Source organism: Coptis chinensis, unplaced genomic scaffold, assembly GCF_015680905.1.
Source record: "Coptis chinensis isolate HL-2020 unplaced genomic scaffold, ASM1568090v1 utg2560_pilon_pilon, whole genome shotgun sequence".
NCBI lineage: Eukaryota > Viridiplantae > Streptophyta > Magnoliopsida > Ranunculales > Ranunculaceae > Coptis > Coptis chinensis.
The window spans coordinates 45,199-67,142 of record NW_028238131.1 but is presented as its reverse complement, the minus strand read 5'-3'; the positions used below and the strand labels follow the sequence as shown (position 1 = coordinate 67,142).

At 36.7% G+C, this 21,944-nt stretch overlaps 4 protein-coding genes across 5 annotated transcripts; 2 read left to right on the top strand and 2 right to left on the bottom strand.

The window, feature by feature from the left end:
* Window positions 1–1,129: 1,129 nt before the first annotated feature.
* On the top strand, window positions 1,130–4,725 carry LOC147473407 (3-beta hydroxysteroid dehydrogenase/isomerase family protein). Its single transcript, XM_086587472.1, has 12 exons — window positions 1,130–1,431; window positions 1,509–1,598; window positions 1,690–1,823; window positions 1,920–2,090; window positions 2,257–2,373; window positions 2,462–2,541; window positions 2,692–2,887; window positions 3,160–3,277; window positions 3,567–3,741; window positions 3,844–3,997; window positions 4,171–4,237; window positions 4,320–4,725. Exons 1-12 carry the CDS (start codon window positions 1,173–1,175, stop codon window positions 4,496–4,498), a joined length of 1,740 nt encoding a protein of 579 aa, XP_086443598.1. The 5' UTR covers window positions 1,130–1,172; the 3' UTR covers window positions 4,499–4,725.
* A 634-nt stretch (window positions 4,726–5,359) lies between these two features.
* On the top strand, window positions 5,360–7,858 carry PEX13 (peroxin 13). Its single transcript, XM_086587429.1, is given in 6 exon segments — window positions 5,360–5,502; window positions 5,728–5,955; window positions 6,032–6,354; window positions 7,227–7,319; window positions 7,489–7,664; window positions 7,666–7,858. Coding segments are annotated over 6 exon segments (879 nt in total). The 5' UTR covers window positions 5,360–5,486; the 3' UTR covers window positions 7,709–7,858.
* Window positions 7,859–8,600: 742 nt separating this feature from the next.
* ETFQO (electron-transfer flavoprotein:ubiquinone oxidoreductase) lies at window positions 8,601–17,042 on the bottom strand. 2 transcript variants are annotated; one of them, XM_086587427.1, is made up of 18 exons: window positions 16,721–17,033; window positions 16,562–16,638; window positions 16,363–16,469; window positions 16,034–16,115; window positions 15,849–15,957; window positions 15,319–15,365; window positions 15,149–15,223; window positions 13,982–14,098; window positions 12,859–12,927; window positions 12,038–12,130; window positions 11,562–11,664; window positions 11,349–11,473; window positions 10,779–10,828; window positions 10,625–10,691; window positions 9,893–9,972; window positions 9,394–9,522; window positions 9,232–9,298; window positions 8,601–8,863 (listed from the first exon to the last, which is right to left on the bottom strand). In XM_086587427.1, exons 1-18 carry the CDS (start codon window positions 17,007–17,009, stop codon window positions 8,780–8,782), a joined length of 1,770 nt encoding a protein of 589 aa, XP_086443553.1. In that variant the 5' UTR covers window positions 17,010–17,033; the 3' UTR covers window positions 8,601–8,779. The 2 variants fall into 2 exon arrangements, with proteins under 2 accessions (XP_086443553.1, XP_086443554.1); XM_086587428.1 differs by lacking the exons at window positions 8,601–8,863; window positions 9,232–9,298; window positions 9,394–9,522; ... (1 more) ...; window positions 10,625–10,691; window positions 10,779–10,828 and adding an exon at window positions 10,835–11,038 and having other exon boundaries at window positions 16,721–17,042.
* A 1,418-nt stretch (window positions 17,043–18,460) lies between these two features.
* On the bottom strand, window positions 18,461–21,811 carry LOC147473404 (protein IMPAIRED IN BABA-INDUCED STERILITY 1-like). The gene is made up of 4 exons (XM_086587479.1): window positions 21,341–21,811; window positions 19,909–20,193; window positions 19,241–19,558; window positions 18,461–19,163 (listed from the first exon to the last, which is right to left on the bottom strand). The coding sequence occupies exons 2-4, from the start codon at window positions 20,077–20,079 to the stop codon at window positions 19,149–19,151; spliced, it is 504 nt and encodes a 167-aa protein (XP_086443605.1). The 5' UTR covers window positions 20,080–20,193; window positions 21,341–21,811; the 3' UTR covers window positions 18,461–19,148.
* Window positions 21,812–21,944: the final 133 nt, after the last annotated feature.

The window sequence follows — 21,944 nt, the reverse complement described above, 5'->3', positions numbered from 1 at the left end:
CTTTGTAACCTTTTCCCTACTCTTATTCATCAAAACCATCGATACAACTCTAAACCGAATCTTAAATCTCATATTCATTATCTCAATAAAAATATATACGTTCTTAGTCGACAACAGTTTCAGATAAAGCCCATCGTTACAAGAATGACGACAATAGTTTGACAGCAAATAAGTTTCAATTGACAATTGTAATAATTTCGAGAGTAATAAGTTTGAAATGAACGCACTATAATTTAAGGTCGCGGTATTGACACCCCACCTTTTGGAATTGGCACTCTTATATTAATCATATAAAAAAAACACTCACGGCAAGAAATTGCTGCGAGATCGCACAATCTACAACATCGGGTTATCGCAAGACCCATATCCCATAGAAGGTGGTTGTCGTGAGTCATTTTTTCTTTAAAATTTTTTTTAATAGCCACCGTAAAAAAAGTTAGTTGCCGCGAAATGGTTGTGTTATCTAAAATGGAGTTTTTGCTTGTGCTAATTATCAAAACTCTTTTTCATTAATTTGATTACAAAATTTTCTTATATTATATAAAATATATTTGCCGAGAGATAGCAAAATTATATTTCGATTGTACATTTTTTTTTTTGTTTTGGTTGTTTTGTATGTTGTTTTTGGAAGAAAATAATGTATCAATATGTTGTTTGTGTTAAAAGAAATTTTGAAAAAAAAAAAAAAAAATGATGTATGGGATATAGGTTTATTGTGTGTGTTGAGGATCTGTTTTCTAGGTTAAATTTGAGGTAGGAAAAAAAACAAAAACACAAAATAAGTTAAAATTGAAGTAAGTAGTTATGATTCAACCAGGGGACACATAATTTATAGACTCCGCAACAAAGATTCGAACGATCGACAACTGTCTGCTGTGGAAGATGAGATTTCGTGACAACCAGATGCTGTAGAACTATCGGGCATATAGATTGTAAAAAGACATAAAAAATAACCATTATTGTTTTATTTTTTGGCAAAAAAATGCCATAAATCCCCATAATTTATGGTAGACCAGCACAGCCGAAGTGATGGACGGTTGAGATGGCGTGATACTGGCGCCAAATATACTCTATAGTCTATATCAGTACGCAACTATAAATAACTGCTCCACTCTTTTTTTTTTTTTTTTTTTTTTTCTCTATCTCTTCACTCACAAGTCACAACTGCTCCAATGGCGATGATGAACCCTAATAATAATAATAATAATAATAAAACGATCTGCGTGGTTTTAGGTGGAAGAAGCTTTATTGGAAAGCCTTTGGTTTCAATGCTACTGAAATCGAAGAAATGGATCGTTCGTATAGCTGACTCTGATCCTTGTTTAAATCTCGATCTCGTCGAGAACACCTCCATTTTGTCCGAATCAATTTCATCTGGAATAGCTTCGTATTTTCAACTAGACCTTCTCGACAAATCTCAAATCATCAAAGGTGAACAAGAATTTTTTAGTCTTATACTTGTTCTCTCTTAGATTGACCTAAAAATTTCTAAACTTGGAATTTTGCAGCTGTTCAAGGGTCAACTGTCGTTTATCATACGGGTGCCACTGGTTTTTCTTCAAAAGGTTTCTACGATCAGTATATCACCACTGTTCAAGGTAATTCACTCTTAGTTTTCCATTTATCAAAACAAAAATGTGTAAAAAACATAACTTTTTATGGTTTTGATTATTGCAATTGTACAACCAGGTACCAAAAATGTTATTCATGCTTGTCACGAGTGCAAGGTGAAAAGGTTGATATACACCAGTTCCGGAGATGTAGTTTTTGATGGCATACATGATGTACTTAACGGGAATGAGTCTTTGCCATATCCTGAGAGAGTATGTTGTTTATTCTAGAAAGGCTATGCTTTCTTTTTTGCTGAATTTGCTTGATGCATACTAAACTTGTTTTTTGTAATTCTATCTATGGTACAGTTTGGGGACACACTTAGTGATTTAAAGGCTCAGGCAGAAGCATTGGTCTTGTTTGCAAATCGTTCTGATGGGCTATTAACTACTGTGTTGCGTCCAAGCAATGTCTTTGGACCAGGCGATGTGAAACTTGTACCATTTCTCCTAAGGGCAGCAAAATCTGGTCTGGCCAAGGTCTATACTTTGTCTTTGAACAGATACAGTTAACTGAAGTTTATGAAATGGAACTATGTGTATTATAGCACTTCTATGAATTCTAACCCATGTGACCTAGGTTTTCTTAGCACTTGTAGGATTTATTCAACAAAATCAGTACTAGTGACCGTAATTTCCATTCCAGTTTATTGCAGGGACTGGTGAAAATGTTTGTGACTTCACGTACGTTGATAATGTTGCACATGCTCATGTGTGCGCAGAGGAAGCTTTACGCTCTAGGACTGCTTTTGTGGCGGGAAAGGTACTACCTTATAGAGAATCTTGCGCAGAGACTTCTATAAACAACTGTCCTTATAGATTCACATTTCTTAACATATGAACATATGCAGGCTTTCTTTATCACCAATCTTGACCCAATGAAGTTTTGGGATTTTGTATCTCTCATATTCAAAGGTTTGGGATATCCAAGGTAAACTACAGACCCTCATTCTTGTGCTGAAAGGTAATGATGTTCTTATGTGGTATAGGCTAACCAGTGAATTTTAATTTAAAGAGAATGTGAAGTTGGATTAAGGGTTTTGGAGGTTGAATATAAAGATAAAAGTTATTCTAATTGCAGACCCAGATTCAAGGTTCCTGCTAAGCTGTTCTTGTTTGTGGCTGTGCTTTCCAACTGGTTGCATGAGAAACTGGAGCGAAGAGATGCCCATTCAGTTCTTACTCCTACTATTGTTCACCAACTCTCATGCAGTATGACCTTCAACTGTTCTGAAGCTCGAAACCATATTGGATACTCACCCATTGTCTCCCTTCAGGTGAGTTTCATTTTAGGATTTACTTTCTTTTAGTAATCTATCTAGCGTAAATCCTTTTAGAATATCCCGTCACATGAACGGGGCCAACTGATAATTTTTATTCCTGGCCTTGCGTTGTATTTTCCAAGCCTTGACAAAAACATATGCATTCACTTTCTCCATTCTCATTGGGGACGCTCGTCCTAAAATATGCTTAGTTAGAAGGTGCATGTTAAGAGTTAATATTGAAGTTGACATTTAATGCTTGTTTGCACTTATTGCTGAGTCAACAGGAAGGTGTCACGTTTACGATTGAATCATTCTCTCACGCAGCAGAAGATTCAGTTGAGTTTAGATATGAAGACTGTAATGAACTATCAAAAGCAGACATATTCCTTGGCCACGGAAGAGGTGACTTTTCTGCTTGCATAAGTTGTTATTCCTTTTACAATAGATTCTGTTACATCTCATGACTAATTCACTACTGAAATTGCATTCCCAAAAAATTAGATGCAAAAAGTGGTTTAGTTTTGAGGGGGACTGTTAGCCTATCTCATGATACGGTTGCCAAACTTCGATTATTGATTAAACAGGTTTGCTAACTGGGCATTATGCACGAAGCAAAGAAGTTTTATACCATCTGTCTGACTTGTTCTCTGCAAAATAAATGATTTTACTGATGTGAATTGTCTTATTGCAGTTGCGGACATACTACTATGGAGAGATGAGAAGAAAACATTTACGTACTTCTTGGGTCTGGTTTTGTTGTTTTACTGGTTTTTCCTTTCTGGAAGAACTTTTGTCTCTTCTGCAGCTAAGCTTCTGTTGCTGATCTCAGTTGTCCTTTTTAGCCATGGCATCCTGCCAGCTTCATTGTAGGTACCAACCCAATCAATCGTGTCTGTATCATTCCTCTCAAGTTTTGAAGGCCTTTTATATGTAGCAGCCACTTGCTAACTAAGAGGTTTATGCGACAGGTTTGGCTTCACAGTTAAGAAAATCTCTCCATCTCATGTTGAAGTTACTGAAAAAGTGACTGGTGCTATTATGTACCTTGCGTCTGCATGGAACCATTGCATGAGAACTCTGAGCTTGATTGGTCAAGGAGGTGATTGGAATATCTTCTTGAAGGTAAGTACCATCATTTAATGGTTGTTATTTTCACATTCAAGATCACAATTAAAACTTCTAATCATACATGGCAAATTTGCAAGCTTTAGTTACTCTCTCTCTGAAAGACACCCCTGTCCAGCTGGTGGTCGATGTTACTTACAGATTTGTGATGGTCTTATCAAATGATACAGGTGATGTGCACTTTGTATATGTTGAAATTGCTATTCTCGCTTTCCTTCTCTGCAGTAACTGGTGTAGGTAAGGGATTCAGCTAAATACACGTAATCCAATACTTTTCACTTGTGTATCAGCTGATGAAAGCACATTCTTATGAATGCAGCACTTGTCTTTGCGTTCACTGCATTTTTTATATACATGCAATATGAAGACAAAGTTGACAGAGTAACAGAGTTTTCTTCCACTGGGATAAAGAGTTTGAAGATGTTCTTGCTGAGAAACGTGCCAGTGAGCGTTGCTTCACTACTTGACAAGTCTGAGATAATGGGTCCAAAAGAGTAGTTCCCCATGATGTAGGATTGAAACAAAATACTGAAAGTGACAACAATGTAAATTCAGAGATATTTTTCTATTACTTGTAAATTTCAAGAAGAATTTTGTACATACACAGTGGCTGATTCACTGATTTGTGAGTGCTCAAGGAGTTATAGTGTATGGGGCTAACAGTTGAATCAGAGGACTTTGACCTTTTTTTTTTTTAATCCTGAATATTATTGAAACATTACTTATTGACTTGTTGCAGTTCCGTTTAGATATTGAAATCAGTTTAGATCATGGTGTTATAGATGATCATTTAATTAAGATATATTTGAGCAACCAAAAACACAAAAATTTTGAACGATAAAATTGGTAAACCAAAAACACTAATATCAATTTTAGGAGCAACATCAAAAATATCTACCGAATATAGAACTTTTTTTTTTTTTGCCAAATATATATTGGAATTTCCGATTTGAAACTTTATAAAGCCCAATATAATCGATATTTCGATAAAATCGATATATATCGGTTGACTTTTTGACCATTTTAAAATATAAATCCAATATTTCCAATATATTTTCGATATATATCTGATATTTCTGATATTATATTTCCAATATATCTGATATTTTTGATATTTTAAATAGTTTGGACTGGTTACCAAAAAAAATAGATATATCCGAAATATCCGATATATCCGATATATATCAGTTTTTGAGTACACCGATATATACATCAATATCGATATTTTGGGCCTTGGTTTAGATTGCTCGCATCGAGGTGTTATAGATGATCATTTAATTAAGTTCCTCCAGAAACAACATCGTTAAATTCTTTCAGCGTGGGCTACAGAAAAGCCCGAGGCCAGGCCCAATTAAAGATCGGGCCGGGCTCGTAGAGTAGAATTGTAGATATAAATAATGGTAAATTTCAAGAAACACAAAAAAGTAACTAATCCTCCGCGTTCTTTATCTTTTCTCGACGGACAATCGCCGGCTTTCTTCCTTCGATGTCTAATTCCTCAGGTAAATTTTCAATCTTTATATCTTCTTCTTCTTCTTCTTCTTTTTTTTATATTATTATTATTATTACTCTCTAGATTGGTTTATGAGCTTCTCGTTTTCCCGATTCAATTAATTGATCTGGCTATTAATTGACATATCTGCTTTGTTTGCTTTTCCTTACAAAAGAAAATGATAATTTTCGGCCTATTATTATTTTATTTGAATGGTTGCAAGGCCTAAATGCAGGTAATGGTCCGCCGCCAAAACCTTGGGAAGGAGCACGTGCGTCATCTGGTCCCGGGCCTTTTAAACCTCCCACTCCTGGTAGCACCAGTGATGTAGTTGAGGCTTCAGGGACTGCTAAACCTGGGGAAGTTGTTGCACAGAGGAATCCCTCTGTTACTGGAGCTGCTCTCACAAGGCCTGTACCTTCAAGGCCTTGGGAGCAGAACTATGGAAACAGCTATGGAGGAGGTATGTGTTAACTTTAACTCTCTTTACTTGACACTCTTCTCCAGGACTAATAATTTTCTATGTTTAGTTAATGCAGGGTATGGTTCAGGACTAAACAGCTATGGAAGCACCTATAACTCGGGCTATGGCTCTGGAACATATGGTGGATCCTCCTATGGTGGTGGGATGTATGGGAATTCCATGTATAGAGGAGGGTATGGTGGTGGAATGTATGGAGGTTCTGGGATGTATGGTGGTGGTTTGGGAAGCCAAATGGGTGGTGGTTATGGGATGGGAATGGGAATGGGAATGGGAATGGGAACGGGAATGGGGGGTCCTCCATATGGTGAACAGGATCCAAATAATCCATTTGGTGGTCCTTCATCACCCCCAGGTTTCTGGCTATCTTTCCTGCAAATGGTAAGGCTTATACTTCTTTCCCACTTGCTATTATCTTTTTTCATGGCAGCTCTAGTAATTAATTAAATAAAATAACAGCATATTGAAGATTGTCCATATAGTATTTATGGTTGGTAAGCTCTTTTATGCAATCAAATAGTTCAGCAGTAGCTACCAGTAAATTGATGAATATTAATGGCACGCTATGATCATATTTCTGACAAAGTCTTAGCCATTGACTGGGTGGACAACAGGCTTGTGGGTATGCTGCTACTTCCATTCAGTATGTGGTCCATATAGTTTTCGGACTGATTATGCTTATTATTTAGGACATTCTTGATGGAGGCCATAGTTTATAGTTGAGTATGTAATTATGCACCTATCAAAAAGTATGTGGGTCTTACATGGGGAAGAAAACTGTCTGTCGGAAGCCATCATGTGGGACTTTCCTGAGAGTGCTGTAGCTTATAATTCAAAAGCACGATGAATAGGTTATTTGAATTTCTGTTGTGCATCCCCCGTGCCTACAACAGCCTCACCCCAAAGAGAAAAAGAAAACAGGAAGAAATATAGGACATTATTTCCCAAATTTCCAGTATTTTCTCAAGTTCATCTCTATCTCCTTTCAATACCGTGTGTTATTGAAATGGGATGTATTTGAGTTGTAAAGAGATGGATCTTAACTAAACTGGCCAGAGCACTGGGTATAGGGCAGAGGTCTTGTTATTGTTTAGTTGGAATAAGGGTATGTAAGATCCTTTTGGTCAACTAGATCTCTTTGATTTGAAGCATGATCATAAAAAGTACCTTATAGCAACCAGTAGCGTCAATGGTGGTTAATTGAATTCTGTTTGTTTTTTTGTTGATTTTATCTGTCTATAATTTAATGGCAGATGCAAGGTGTTGTAACGTTTTTTGGTCGAATTGCAATCCTTATAGACCAGAATACTCAGGCATTTCATATGTTCATGTCTGCACTTCTTCAGGTGCGCATACTAGATACTTGTTTAATGTTTATATATATTTGTTAAATTGACTAGTATCCTTGATTATCATGGGAAATAGAGTTGTTTAGGGTAATGTGTTCATACCTTCAGCACTAGCGGATTTTAGTCTGTCTCAGGCTGTTATAATCTTTGATGCTATTTGTTCCAGCTGTTTGATCGCTCTGGAGTTTTATATGGCGAGCTTGCTAGATTTGCATTGAGATTGCTTGGGGTCAGAACAAAGTCCAGGAAAGTCCATCCTGGAGGTCCAGAGGGATTGCCTGGTCATCACAATACTCCTGGTGGTCAGAACTACATTGAGGGACCAAAGGCTGCTCCGACTGGTTTGGGAAGGTGTTTGGGGTGATGGTGCTGCTAGAGGAATGTGATGTAACCTTGCTTGGTGCATCCAAGAAGGATGATCCACTAAACATAAGTGAAGAGATGTTGCTCCAGTTTGTAAAAATGATACGTTCCTGCAGTTGCAAATCAAATGGAGGTTTTGGGTTTTTGTATGCTTATTTCATTGGGCTTGATGCATGGTTGTGGAATAATGCAGAGCGTGGACTGGATAGATGGCTTCTGCTGCCTTCACTTTGTTTGCTTCTGATTGAATATTGGATGCAAAGAAATAAATTGACAGTAATAAAAAGTTGATGGAAGCTGAGTGAACTTCTGAGAATCAAGTTGTGTGAATGTATACAATTACACTAGTATCCCATTTATGGAATGTATCCTTGTTTGTATTTTTAATCATTTGTGAATGAAAATGTCATTTGATACTCAGCTGCATGCATTTTGTTCTAGCTGATTGAATTCATTGATAAATTATGGCTGGTTGTGCGTTCTACACTTCTACTCAAGGACTGGACAAATCCGGCCCAAGTGTTGAGTTCGAATAATGAGAGTACTAATAGTCTAATACATCGCACAATTGCGTTTGTAGGTGAAAATAATGCATTAAGGATCTCGACCATTCAATTGAAACCGTCGGATTTAGCTGACCCAGTTTTCTTGTAACCATTATGTACAGAAAAGTTATTGAAAGATGATTAGTTGCCAAATAAGATGAAGGAAGAATTGCCGTTCAAATTTGAAAAATAGCAAGCTTAAGAAATGATCACTTAAATCCAATGTAATCGCGGAGCCTTCTTCAGCACTATCCTCACGACCTCACAACAATAACAATAAGTTGAGCAAGGCCGAGCCGAGTGCATTAACAGAAAAAAAAAAACATAATAATAAAATAAATAAATACCGTGTAATGAACTTTGGGCAGTAAAACAACAAATGGTCGCATTAAGACCGATGAAATATCATTGCCATACATATCATTTATTACATTCTCTTTTTCTTTCTCCCAATTTTTAATCAGCCAAGATAATAATGCTGTCAAACTAAAACTCAATGAGATGTTTTTGTGAAACACAAGAGGATGTTTTACAAAAGAAATAAGGAATCTACATGACCAAATATCCAGGCCCACCACCTCCTTCTGGTACTGTCCACTCGATGTTCTGCTTTGGATCTTTGATGTCGCACGCCTGAAGATAAAAAATGCATGCAATTGATTTAAGACGTTTGAACAGATAGTAAAATATACATGAATATAAGTACAAGAAATTCAGTGGGCCGGAGAGACGGGATGGTTGATGTGGCATCAGTATGTGGGTTTAACGGGTCAAAGTTAGGCACATGAAAGTTCCAGCACATTAGGAGTAACCCAGTGATGCTTTGTTTTAATTCTGAAACAAGTTGTGACATAGCTTAGGATAGATCAGTCCAGACAGATGTGCGAGGGTAATGTTGCAGAGGTCGCCAGGATTGGATAGGCTAGAATTTGGATATAAAATGATAGTTAGACCATGTTATCCCTCGTTAAGGCTATGACTTAGTGGAATCGGCAAAATACCTTGCAGTGGAGGCAGTTTTGAGCATTGATCTGCAGCTTTGGCTGGCCTTCATAGTCTTTGATATACCTTAGTTTTGGGACAGTAAGAAATAGACTTCAGATAATGTACTGAATATGAACATTTAAAATTTAGAATCCAAACCATGGAAAGCATATTATTACTCATATACACGTGCAGGACAGTATCTTGATTCAGGTCCAGCATAATGTGGTAGATTTATAAGTTCAGGTATTGCAGGATCCCTCAGGCGTAGATGAGCAGGTTGGTCATGTGCATGGTTGGTGTTGCTTCTACAGAAAGAGAAACATCATTGTTATTACGAGTACGATAATAGAGAAAGGCATGTCTGAAAATTTACAGACCCTCAACCACCCGTTTATATATCATCTAAAGAAAAGTCTCAAGTTCTACCAAGTCAAGACACAGCCATACTTTTCTTATTTCCATAAGAAAAGATCTGTTGAATGGTAGCACACACAACTGATTCAATGCTTGCATAGAAGGGTGCTGATCAAGTTTAATACCCAACCACCACATTTCACAGCATCACTATGTATGTAAAGTGTTTTATGTCTTGCTTTTAAAACTAAAAGGCCCTTAACTTTCATATTTACAAACATAGATATACAGATGAAAGAAGAATTTCCTGGTCAAACAAACCTGTACAAAGAAGTTGGCACATCATACGATATCATCCCATCGGGCTTTAAGTATTGGATTGGAGAGTGCAAGCTCGCAGGCTGCAAATGCGAGAGCATGCATCAGATGATCACAAAGACCATGAAACCATCTAAAATCATAGGTTAACAGTCTTTTCTACTGAGATGAAAAGCTACAGTAAGCCCAGGTGAAAGGTAATGATATTTCCACGACAAGTGTCCCAGTAGCCCAAACCTAAACTAGTGTTTTGGAAACTGAACTGCTTATTAAATAGGAAAGCTAACAAGTTTAATCACCAGCTCAAAAGACCAACATTAGAGTATTTGTGTAAAAATTACAGTTACTAAATATAATAAGAGTTGGAAGTAGTATTCAGCAAATATAATCACTATATGAGACCTTTTTCTCTGGTGGGATCGATGGATGACAAGATATGCGAGTACCTTCAAGTTAAAGTTCACCTATACTACTTTCATTTACTAGTATGTTTCTAAATCATTCAATAAGTGAGCCACCACAGCAAAATCATGCTATTCAAAAATCTTGACCACCTTCAACAATCTAATGCTTGATAACAATATGATAGATTCAGGAGAAACATCTAGAGAATATGACGTCAGGTTCCACCCAAAATACAGTCGTTTAGTAAGTGATCCATCTTGAAAAGAAAGCCAGTAATGTATAGCATGTGCTAACCCACAAGTCCTACGAATTTCAGATAATAGGCCTTACTTCTGTTGCTTCGTGATCGGGTTTCCCATGCTTCAGGGTCAAAGGAGACCTACCCCTAAGAACGTAACTGCCAAGCATACAAATAAGAGTGATTCCTTTGAAGAGAAGCAAGGAACAAAAATTCTATCAGTAACTACAGAATGAGGAAACTTACTGTTCTATTGCAGACAAAGCCAGACCTGGTATCAGTCCATAATCAAATGCCTGCACATGTACACAACGACAAAGTGACATGACGGTGCCAAAGAGTAATAAGATGCTCACTGGTGAAAAGTTTTAAACCTCCTAACTATGAGAACTGCATCTGCTAATGATGTACCTAACCCGTAGGCTGTCATCTATCAGAAGAGCCTGCATCATCCATTCAATGTGAAATCGGGTATCGTTGTGAGTAACGACGATATCCTCACTATCCTAAAAAAAATTGACCATTTTCAGAGCAACATTATCAATGTGGTCCAAGAGGTCGCATACTGAATCATACTCCAGCTTATTATAGATTTGCAAGACAATATTGGGGTAGTGACTGGGAATATCAACCATCCCAAGTTCCACTACTAAACAAATTATCATCTGCAATATATGTTCCTAAATCACAGATATCCATGTTCATGTACATGATGAGATTTATATAAGTACACCATAGTTGAAAATTAGAAAACTCAAAAATGATAATAGGACATATCCAGGACTACTATTTTTCTAGTTCTGATCATTTACTAACCGGGCGGAAGTTTCGAGCTTTATAAAGTTCATCCCATATCCATGACTTCTTTAGATTGTCCCAATATGTTTCCATACTAGAGTTTTCACGCAGTGCACCATAAGTAGCTTCAGCAGCTAGCATTCCTGTAAGATGGCCAAGTTTTATTCATCCAAATCGATTAATAAATATATACTCTATATGCCCTGGCATCAATTTCTTCGGAGAGATTACCAGATTTCATCGCCGTATGTGTTCCTTTTATTTTCGGTACATTTAAGAAGCCCGCTGAGCATCCAATTATTGCTCCTCCTGGGAACACTGGATATGGGACAGACTGAAATTTAACTAGCATCATATCCGTAATTGTGTAATATGCAAAGGAGAAATAAAATAAAGATGAAGAAAATGTACAAATAAAAAAGGAAATTAAAGTTGATAATCTCCACTCTAGGTTTGCAGTCCAAATGATAAAATAAGATGTAACAACTTAAATCTATTGGCTGTCTAGTAGACTGTACCAGACAAAATCAAGAAAGAAATTGGAAAGTAAGGATGACATATCATATAACTGATTTCAAGCACATGACATGACATGATAAAGATTGGGAAACTAGTTAAGCTGGCATGAGCAAGGAGATTCCTCTCCTCTTCCAATCCTGATACAAGTATATACTTCAGAAAATGGACACAAGAGATGTTTGATTCACCTGTAAGCCACCTTCATTCAAAGTGCGAGCACCATACTGGAGAACAGTACCACCCTCCAAAAGTGGTTTAATGGCAGGATGGTGTTTGAGTTTCTAACAGAAAGATAATCAATTATTATGAAGCTCTGAAGCAAGTCAATATCAAAGATAAATCATGATGTCACCTAAATACATAATATGCCTTCAGCTAAAACCAAATGAAAATCCCATTGAAACTTTAGAAAGTTAGGCAGAAAGCTATTAATTACATAGAAAAAGATTGATCATAGTTCTATCCTGCCAATAAACCTTAAAGTGTGTGCTAACAATCACATCTTAGCAGACAAGTATAGGTTTCAAGGTGCCTAAGAAAATGATAGTTGACACAATATTAGGATATCATTCCCAGTGTAACCAACTCACCCTTACCAAGTGTTGATACTGTCCCCACTTCCCTACCCGGACCCCAAGGCCCATATGAGCATAGGGTTTTCCTCAAAAAAGCCCCAACACAAGTAAGTACTCAATCATTAGAATATATTCCGGATCTGGAACAGCTTCCTGTCTAAGGGACTAGACCGAATATGGTGTATCACACCCAGTGACGGAGAAATGGATGAATCAAATCATATCTAATGGATCAGATTTCATTACATGTTAAGTCTAATTAGTGACAGGATGATAATGGAGTTCAACGTCTTTTGTCTATTTAGAATGTTAAAGTAAAACGCAACTCATGTGCTATGAGAAACAAAACGTAAAAATACAGGGTAAAATAGTATAACTCAGTTATCATTGTTGAGAGGCACTAGTAATGATTAAGATGTCAATTGTCAAGCTACCTGGAATTCCTCATATGGATTCAAATAAGGGTTTTGATAGTTCAATGCAACCACAAGGCCAATAGAAACCTGTGAACAGAACAAGACGTGATAATTTAAAACTATGTGACAAGGACAATTAAGTATGAGTCATTGCTTAACTAGAAAATTAAGTATATGTCATTGTTTGGTTAATATATGGTTTTTACAGTGGCATTCAGAAGCTAAACGACGTGTACACCGAAAAATTATACTCAATGTATGCTAAGGAAAAAAAAAAAATAGATAGCAAAATAAAACCATTATAATAATTATGACCCCATTAAAGAAAATCTTCTAAAAGTAATGGTTTTGTTGAATGGTTTATGGAGGTTCTGTTCATCTAGTCCATAAATAGAACCTTGTGCAGAGAAACATTATATCAGATCACACCACCTTATCTGTCAGTGTTTCGACATAGGTCGGGTGATGTCCAGATTAATTACTGATTAACCTTGTGTTAATATGTGGAGCGAGAAAGTAGACTATCCTTATTACAAGGGGAAAAGTAGCAACCTCACTCTATCTGAATTACATAAGAATACTCCGTCAACCCCCTTATGAAATAGCAAATCTTCTTGCACATAAGAAGCACTAACATTTCACACTTCATTAGAGGCTTACTTGATCTTTGCTCAAAGATTGTATAAGAAAAACTTGTGAGTATAACAAAAGCATGCAAGTAACTGTAGGCGCATCAAATTTTAAATCAGCCAAAGTTAGTTACTAGCTTCATGGCATTTGAGAGTCATTCACAGACTTGTGTGCGGATATGAAGCGTGATTTCTTTTGCTGTGATGTGGGGTATTTGGTTGCAAAAGAACAAAAAATCTTTTAAGGGGAAGCCATGTCTATGGAGGTGGTGATAATGCCCATTATTATATTAAGGGCCTGTTACGCTTTTGGGCCAACATTTGTGTGGAGACCCATGATATTCCTTTGGGGCACTTTTCTTTCAAGATGAGAGTCCTTCATGAGACGACCGAGACCATGCTTCGTTTGTGTTGTAAAAATAATTTTTCGCTTTCCTTGTGTAGTAGGTCACTAGGTAAAAAGTTAACAGGCAGAGGCAAAGGAAAAAGTGGTAATGACAATGAAGACTTACCTGTCTATCTTTCATGTGATAGAGAAATGATCCCCCATATGTCTTGTAATCCAATGGCCAACCAAGTGTATGAAGCACAGAACCAGGTTTATGCTTGCTTTCATCAATTTCCCATACCTAGACAAGCCAAAGAGCCGAATATGAAATTTAAGCGAAGGATAAAAAACAGAGAGAAATAGCTTGAAACTACCATATAAGATTTATGTCAGTAACTACCTGAGAAATTTTTACACACGCTATTGGGTTTGGCCCAAGGGGCGGTTAACTCCGCGTTACCCAAGTATGTTTATCCACGTGTTAGGCTCAAGTAACGCCAAATGTGAGGGGGTGTGTTGAGATGTTTGCTTTAGTCCCACATGGCACACTAAAAGCTTCTCCTAACAGTATATAAGTTCTTGGGCCTCTCCACTCATCACCAATTGGATTTGAGTTGGGTGCCCCAAAGTTTGACAACTATCACAATGTTACTTTTGGTTTTGTATCAATGTGAAATGAACATTGTTTATCCAAATAGTCCAAATATTACATATATATTAGGAGAAGATGTAATTCTGTATATTTATCTGTGTGCCCTGCAATGTGAAATGATTCATTGATACTAATTGACTATCAAGTATCGAGGTGAATTGGAGATACATGTAATGCAATATTAAGAAAACTCATAGTTACTCTTACATTGTTAAGAAAGTTACTTAATAGAGCAGGCTTTTTGTGATGACCATTTGGATATATATATAAACGGAATCATCAAAACTAAATTATATTTTGAGATTTGAGATTTGAGATCATTTCACAACTTAAGTATAAAATAGAATCGACCTAGGAACACAGCACAGATAAATGATATTATCGTGTTTGTTTCAACTGAGGAGAGAAAAGTAAAGGGACACAACCTTTCGGATTGTTTTCATGTGCTTTAATAAAGATAACAAAAAAATCAATTTTGGGAAAAGAGATCTAGCCGTACTTTAATAAACCCGGAAATAAATGAGGGTTCTCATTTAAACTATTGGAAAGACTATTTGTCTATTTGACCAATTAAAGCTTCTCAATTGCTAGTGGGGTTTGCACCCAAAGTAAGCAGATGTTGTTACGTCTTAAGTGACTAACATACTGTGGAGTATTAGATGTTTACACGGAAAACTAAACTGAAAGCGTAACAGTTACCTCTTTAATGCCTAAAGCATATGTTTGATGCTGAGCCTGCACTTTGTCTCTCAGTTTGTAATCTTTCATTATTTTCTACAAAACAAATCATTGCACATTATAAATTTAGCAGGAGAGTTGAGAAGAAAACGTAAGCAATGCCACTGGAATCAATTTCATTTCTAGTATACCTCTGATAATGAACCACGGCATCCTTCAGCCATAAGCGTAATACGACCTGCACCATTGTCCACAAAACTTCTTATTGTAACACAAGGGGGGAGACAGCTGGCATGACAAAGAATGGCATAGCAACACTCGGTCTCCTTTTTTTTGATTGGCAAGCCTGTTTTAAATGAGATCAGTAACTCTTTGATGCTGGCGGGGTTCGAGCCCTAGACCTCTGGTATCATCACCCAACGGTTTTACCGACTTTGCTAGTCGGCACCTGCCAACACTCGGTCTCTTCAAATATGTCTTACTTTGGAAACCGAACTGATAGTATCCAAACGTTTTATGTCCTAAGGAAGACCCAAAATATCGGTTTTTCTGGGGGTTGTGATTGTAAAGTTGGATCAAAATTTGCTAAAGACTAATTCTCAGGCAACTTGCGTGAGGTATATCCTAAAATCCTACATGTAGCGACAAAAGCTGTTTCAAAAATGAGGCATATCAACAGACTGAAATAGATGATTCAAAACGGGTGGTGAGAAAAGCATACCTTTCAATTCCACACCGCGCTGAAACTTTTCCTTCTTTGAGCCATCTTTAGCAACACCCATGTCACTGGTCGCAATACCAACAACCTCGTGATTTGCATCATACAGAATCTGCTTGACGAAGTCATAAGTGCATGAGCTGCCCAATTCAAAGTTCAACACATAAATTCGAATGTCAAAGACATACCTCACTGGCAGAAAAGCCTGGATATATTTCAACTCCCAATTCTTCGGCTTTCACTCCCATCCAGCGTACTAGCTGGCTCAAACTGTGTCAAGGTATATGTGTTGGTTAGAATAAAAATAAAAAATTAAAAAAAAAAGGAAAAAAACTGGTCCCTTACAAATGAAAACTTCAAACAAGGTGGAAAAATCACGTGAACATGAACTTACTGAACAATGTCATTCTAATGGAAATTTGGAAGTAAAACAAAGGATAGGCTACCAAACTGAATTCTCCTGTTTAAAGGAAAAGGAAATGGTAGGTTTGAACAATGAGTAAAATCTTAAACCTACCTTATTACATAATTTCCTTTGTTATCAAATGGGCTAGGAAGTGAAAAGGCACGATCCCTTGAAAGTAGCCAAAACTTGTCAGTTGAGACAGGAACATCAATCGGAGCCTGCAAATAATGTTAAAGCAAAGTTTTTATCAAGTTTTGTACATTTATATTCTTGTTTTTGTTATATGGATGGACGTGAGTGAGATCGAAACCTGCTCATTTCTCCATTGTGGGAGAAGTTCATCCAATGCCCTGGGCTCAAAAACATTTCCAGAGATAATATGTGCACCTACAACGACAATAATAATAATATTATATTAATTTATATTAGCACAATTGACCAATTTATTTATAAAATCTGGAACAATTACCGAGTTCAGCTGCTTTTTCGACGACGCAAACAGATAAATCGGTATCGTTCTGCTGACACAACTGCTTCAACCGTATTGCAGCAGACAAGCCAGCAGGTCCAGCTCCAACGATAACAACATCATACTCCATCGACTCCCGCTGGCTGCTGCTCAAATATCTCCTCGGATGGGGCCCAGTAAGAAGAAATAAGCTGCTGCTTCTTTTTCTTATTACTGTTGATGACCCACTTGAGTGCCCAAAAAAACGGCACCACCCAGCTCCGGTGTACTTTGACATGAATCTCAGCATTGTTTTAATAAAGAAAACTGGATAATCCCATGCAAAATTGACTTTGTCATCCTACTTTTCACATCCAATTTGCCTTCACGGGCTTTTCCAATGTGGGCTTTGGGCCAACCATTATAAACGTATGTGACAAAATAATGAAACTCAGAAACAATGTGACGCTCCATAACCAATAAGATATTTCAAAAAAAACTATCGTAAAGCTCGTAAGTTTTATTTTGTTCAGTTTTGATACTTTTGGTTTCTTAATACAACATTCCCTTTTTTTAAGATTGGAGAAAGTTATGATGATATGTAACGTAATAACATCGCAGTAGAACGAATTTGTATTTAAAAGGATAGGATTTCTTATTCATAAAGATATACGATATTTTAAAAACTTTGGACTCAAAAAGATTGATATATCTTAGATATCTTATTTTTTATTATTTGTAAAACTCATTATCAATAAAATTTCCACTTTTTTTTAAAAAAAAAAAAAACTTTACTTATACAATTATGAAGTGTACTAAAATGGTTGTGTTCCCTTGTCAGGTTGAACACAATATCTAAATCACAATCTGATTTGAATAGTTGAAGATAAATGGTTGTGTTCCCTCGTCAGGTTGAACACAATATCTAAATCACAATCTGATTTGAATAGTTGAAGATGTTTACTCCTAGGAGTGTTTGCAACATTGATAGTTCTCATTTTCTTATTAGCACTAACTATGTCATGGTTCCCAATACACGCTTAATCAGTTTGATGGAGGAATGTCCTAAGGAAACTAGTAACTAGTTACATGCCAAAGAAATTAATGCTATAATTTTGTAGAAATTTAAGTTTCCAAGGAAAAGTTAAAAGCACTACTTCAAGAGTCCAAAGCTACTTAATGTAGTTTCCGATCCCAATGAAAGGAACAGGAATCACTCTCGGGACTGGTTATGGGTTGTACAGCGGAAGCAAAAATATTTGAAGAACAAATACTTGATAAACTGAAAGAAACAGGGTGGAAGCTGAAAGCAAGAGTCTACAAAACATGTTCACATACTGCTGGTCCATATGTTAAGAAGGTGACAAAATAACTGTAAAAAAGCCTGGAGCAGACAAGTTATATGGCACCCATCAACCTTGCCCAACGCTGGAAGGTCTGAAAATGTGATAGACTTCAAACTTTAGTTTGATCAGGGAAGTACATAAAATAAAAAAATAGGACTAAAGCCTAAATAACCTTTCATGGTTTAATTATTCTTAGTAAGCCATGTTTAAACAAAAATGAGTAAATCCCGTTTTTAGTTTTTATCATATTTGAAAGTGTCTCGAAGTCCAGTTTATATATGGTTGCAGGGCTAAAAAAATGTGTTTTTAGTGTTTTAGAAGGTCTCAAGATGCTTTGAAGGAGTTCTCCGTATAATTCTAACAAACCATATTAGAATTCCTAAATATTTCCTAGAGTTCCACCCAAAAGCAAATATCAAGAGCTGTAAAACTAAGATGAATGACAATTACAAAAGTAACATGATAACCCATTGATCTTTGATGACCTTTAAACTTCCGGTGTTTGGATCATAAGAAAGAAGAACCACCCCACTGCGCCAAAGTCTTTGGTAAGAGCTAAAGGTTTATAGCCTCCACCAGATTCTATGGTGTGTTCCTTGGTCCAATATGAGTTCTCCTTCCTCATCCAAATTTCAAGACTTCCATTAGAACAATAATGATTCCTCCTAACTGCACTAATTCATAGTTAACTTTACAAGGTGTAACACAAGATGGTGATGGAACCACTCGAAACTCTTCACTTGCCAAATCAAACGCGACTATTCTGCAGCAGTAATCTACATAACTGCCTACACCATTCGGCTCAGTTAGCCAATGAAGAGCTCCATTCACCACACCTCCCGAAGAATTATACCACCTTCCTTTACTCCTCTACTCAGTATCCTTACCGAGCGTGTACACATGTACAGGCCATTGGTTTAATTTATCACGAAACAATATTCTAACAGCCTTGTACTGATTACTAGAACCATCATAACCAAATCCGGATCCAAGTCATGTTCAGAATCACTAATCTTTGGAAGTTTGATGCATTCACGCGTAAATGGATTGCACTATGGATCCCAAATTTCCATTTCCTAACTCCTTCAAGTATATGACTAGCATCACATTAGGCAATACTGCATAATTAGGTAGATAAAAAATATGAAGAAAACTGTAACTTAAATAAACTGTGTAATTTGGACAGGTTGATTACCTCAGTTCTTCCTTGAAGGATAGGCTTTCCCTGAAAAAGTTCTGCAAACACGCAGCCAACACTCCACAAATCAACGGCTGCTCCATAATCAGTAGACCCAAGGAGGAGTTCAGGAGGACGGTACCAAAGAGTCACAACTCGACTAGTCAGTGGTTGCCTTTGTCCAGAGCTGAAGAAATTTGCCAGTCCAAAGTCAGCCATTTTTAGAACTCCTTCGTTGTTAACTAGAAGATTAGAACCTTTAATGTCCCGATGCATTACACCCCGTGAATGGCAATGCTCAACTCCAGATAATAACTGGTGCACATAGCATTTCACCTAGAAAATAAAAGCAGGTTGGACCTTAATTTGTGCCAAGGTGATTTGGCAGGTTAGACCTTAATTTGTGCCAAGGTGATTTGGCCTTGATCTCAATTGAAGAACACAACCACTTGCAATTAATAAGAGGAAACAAAGTTCAACTACATCAATCCTGAATATGTAACTCCACCGGTTGCAATTTTGAAAAACAAAAAGACAAATATAAACACATCCTGCTCATTATGCTTGCATAACTCAAATATGACAGAACATGGACAGTATCATGTGATGACCTTGAGGCTGCTACTCATTTATGGCATAATATTTTCATGTTTCTATCAATTTTTTTGAATATTCAAATAACAAACCTGGGACTCGGTAAACTTGATGTCAGGGGAAGATGTTAATCCAGCGAGATCATGCTCCATGTACTCGAATACAAGGTATACACTACAGGATAATCGCGAAGTGATTAATCCTTCCAACTTCACAATGTTTGGATGGTCTAATCTGTGAAGAATCGTTATTTCTCGTGCCATAAACCTCACACTCTCTGGGTCAAAATTGTCGAATCGAACCTTCTTTAGAGCAACAATCTTTCCAGTATCGAGATCTCTGGCTCGGAACACACTGCTATATGTTCCTTGTCCAATCTACAAATACAAATCACATAGAATAAGATACTAGACACAGCTATAGCTTTTCGAGGAGAAAAAGGGTTTTTAAATAGCGCTTTTCTTACCTAGTGACACCAGGAAATAAGAAAGAAAAGTAAATCTTAAAACTCAAACGCATAAGTTTAAGGAAAATAACTATAAACAATAGTAGGCTAGAGCATAAAAGAAAGAAAGGCACTGTAAGGTTCTAGTCTTCTAAGCGAGCATCTCATTGCCTGCTCAGTAATACTACAAAAATGATATGAATGAAGATATACTGAATAGTTGCCTTTATACGTCGCTGACACATATAAGTATGCATTTTATTTTATTTTTTAATGTTTTTAGGTAAAATTTCCTGTTTAGCACAGAAAGCATAATTAAATCACATGTGTGATATAACTCCTAATCATCATCACCAAATTTCCATTAGCAACTTTATCTTCTGTACAATAGAAATTATCACTGGCCAAACACATCTCCTGAACCTGTGTCATTTCTGTTATATGGACATACTACGCAAAATGCATATCATACATTGAGTAAAAATCCAAGAAAGAGGACATCTAACACAGCTAAAACCCATAAACATCACAAATTGTACATAGAAAAAATTTTAGTCAGTTTCTTAAAACTCGTGGAAAAGACTACCATATCTTTCTCCAGTTAGTTTACTCCTACAAATGAAAACTCTTCAACATAGGTTTGACCTTCCAAACCAGTAGGTAAGCAACATAGAGAAAACCATAGTTACCTGACTTCTATAATTATATGTGCAAATCTTTCACAAGTTTATGAATGACAGCATAAACTGTAATTTTATAGTACAATCACTGGAAACAGTGTAACACCATAGATTTAATATTGTAAATATAAAAACTTGATCACATTTACAAATTTGCATATAAACATAAGAGGCTTTTTACACCAAAAATTTCTTAGACCAACTAACCGAAAATTAAACAACCAAAATAAGCTTAATTTCACTGAGTTAGAATATTAGGTGAAATAAATAGTCTTTTTTTCTTATGAAACTTGAAACAACAAAAGCCCAATGCAGCATTTAAAGCATTTCCAAATCAATAGCAAAACTCAAATAAAATTGTAAAAACCAAATTAGGAAAAATTGTAAACTACATTATACCTTCTCCAATTTCTCAAAAGAATCAGCTCTAAGAGGAATCCATCCTTGAATGGCTTCACCAGCAACAGCACTCAACCAAGGAGGCCAACCAGCAGCAACTTGTTCACCTTCAACATATTTCTGCAAATTCCCCAACCTCAAACTAAATGAATCTCCCCCACCATTAGAACTACCCCTCCTAGAATCTTCAAATTCGCTTCTACCACTCCCCTGACCCCCACCTTCTTCTTCTCACATTCAGCTCTATATCGAAGCAATGTAACCGATAACTCTGTCCCATTATCATGAAACACACCAGAGTAATCTATAGTAGGCGTTACTGCCACCGCCTGCTTCGAAGAAACGCACCCACCCATTGTTATTTATCAAAACATTGAGTAGTACATTCCTCGAAATGGCGCAAAATGAATGAAGAACGTACCAAAGTCTAGAAGGTATATGAGTTAACCAAGTTTAGAAGGTGGAAAACAAGGATAAACAGCTAAAACCTCTGTTCCTTTCTTTTATGCTCCTCTGTTTTTTTTGGTCAGTGTAATGTAAAACCTCTCGATATTGAGCTTGAGTTGCGCTATGTGTGTAGTGATAGAAGCAAGAAAGAATGATG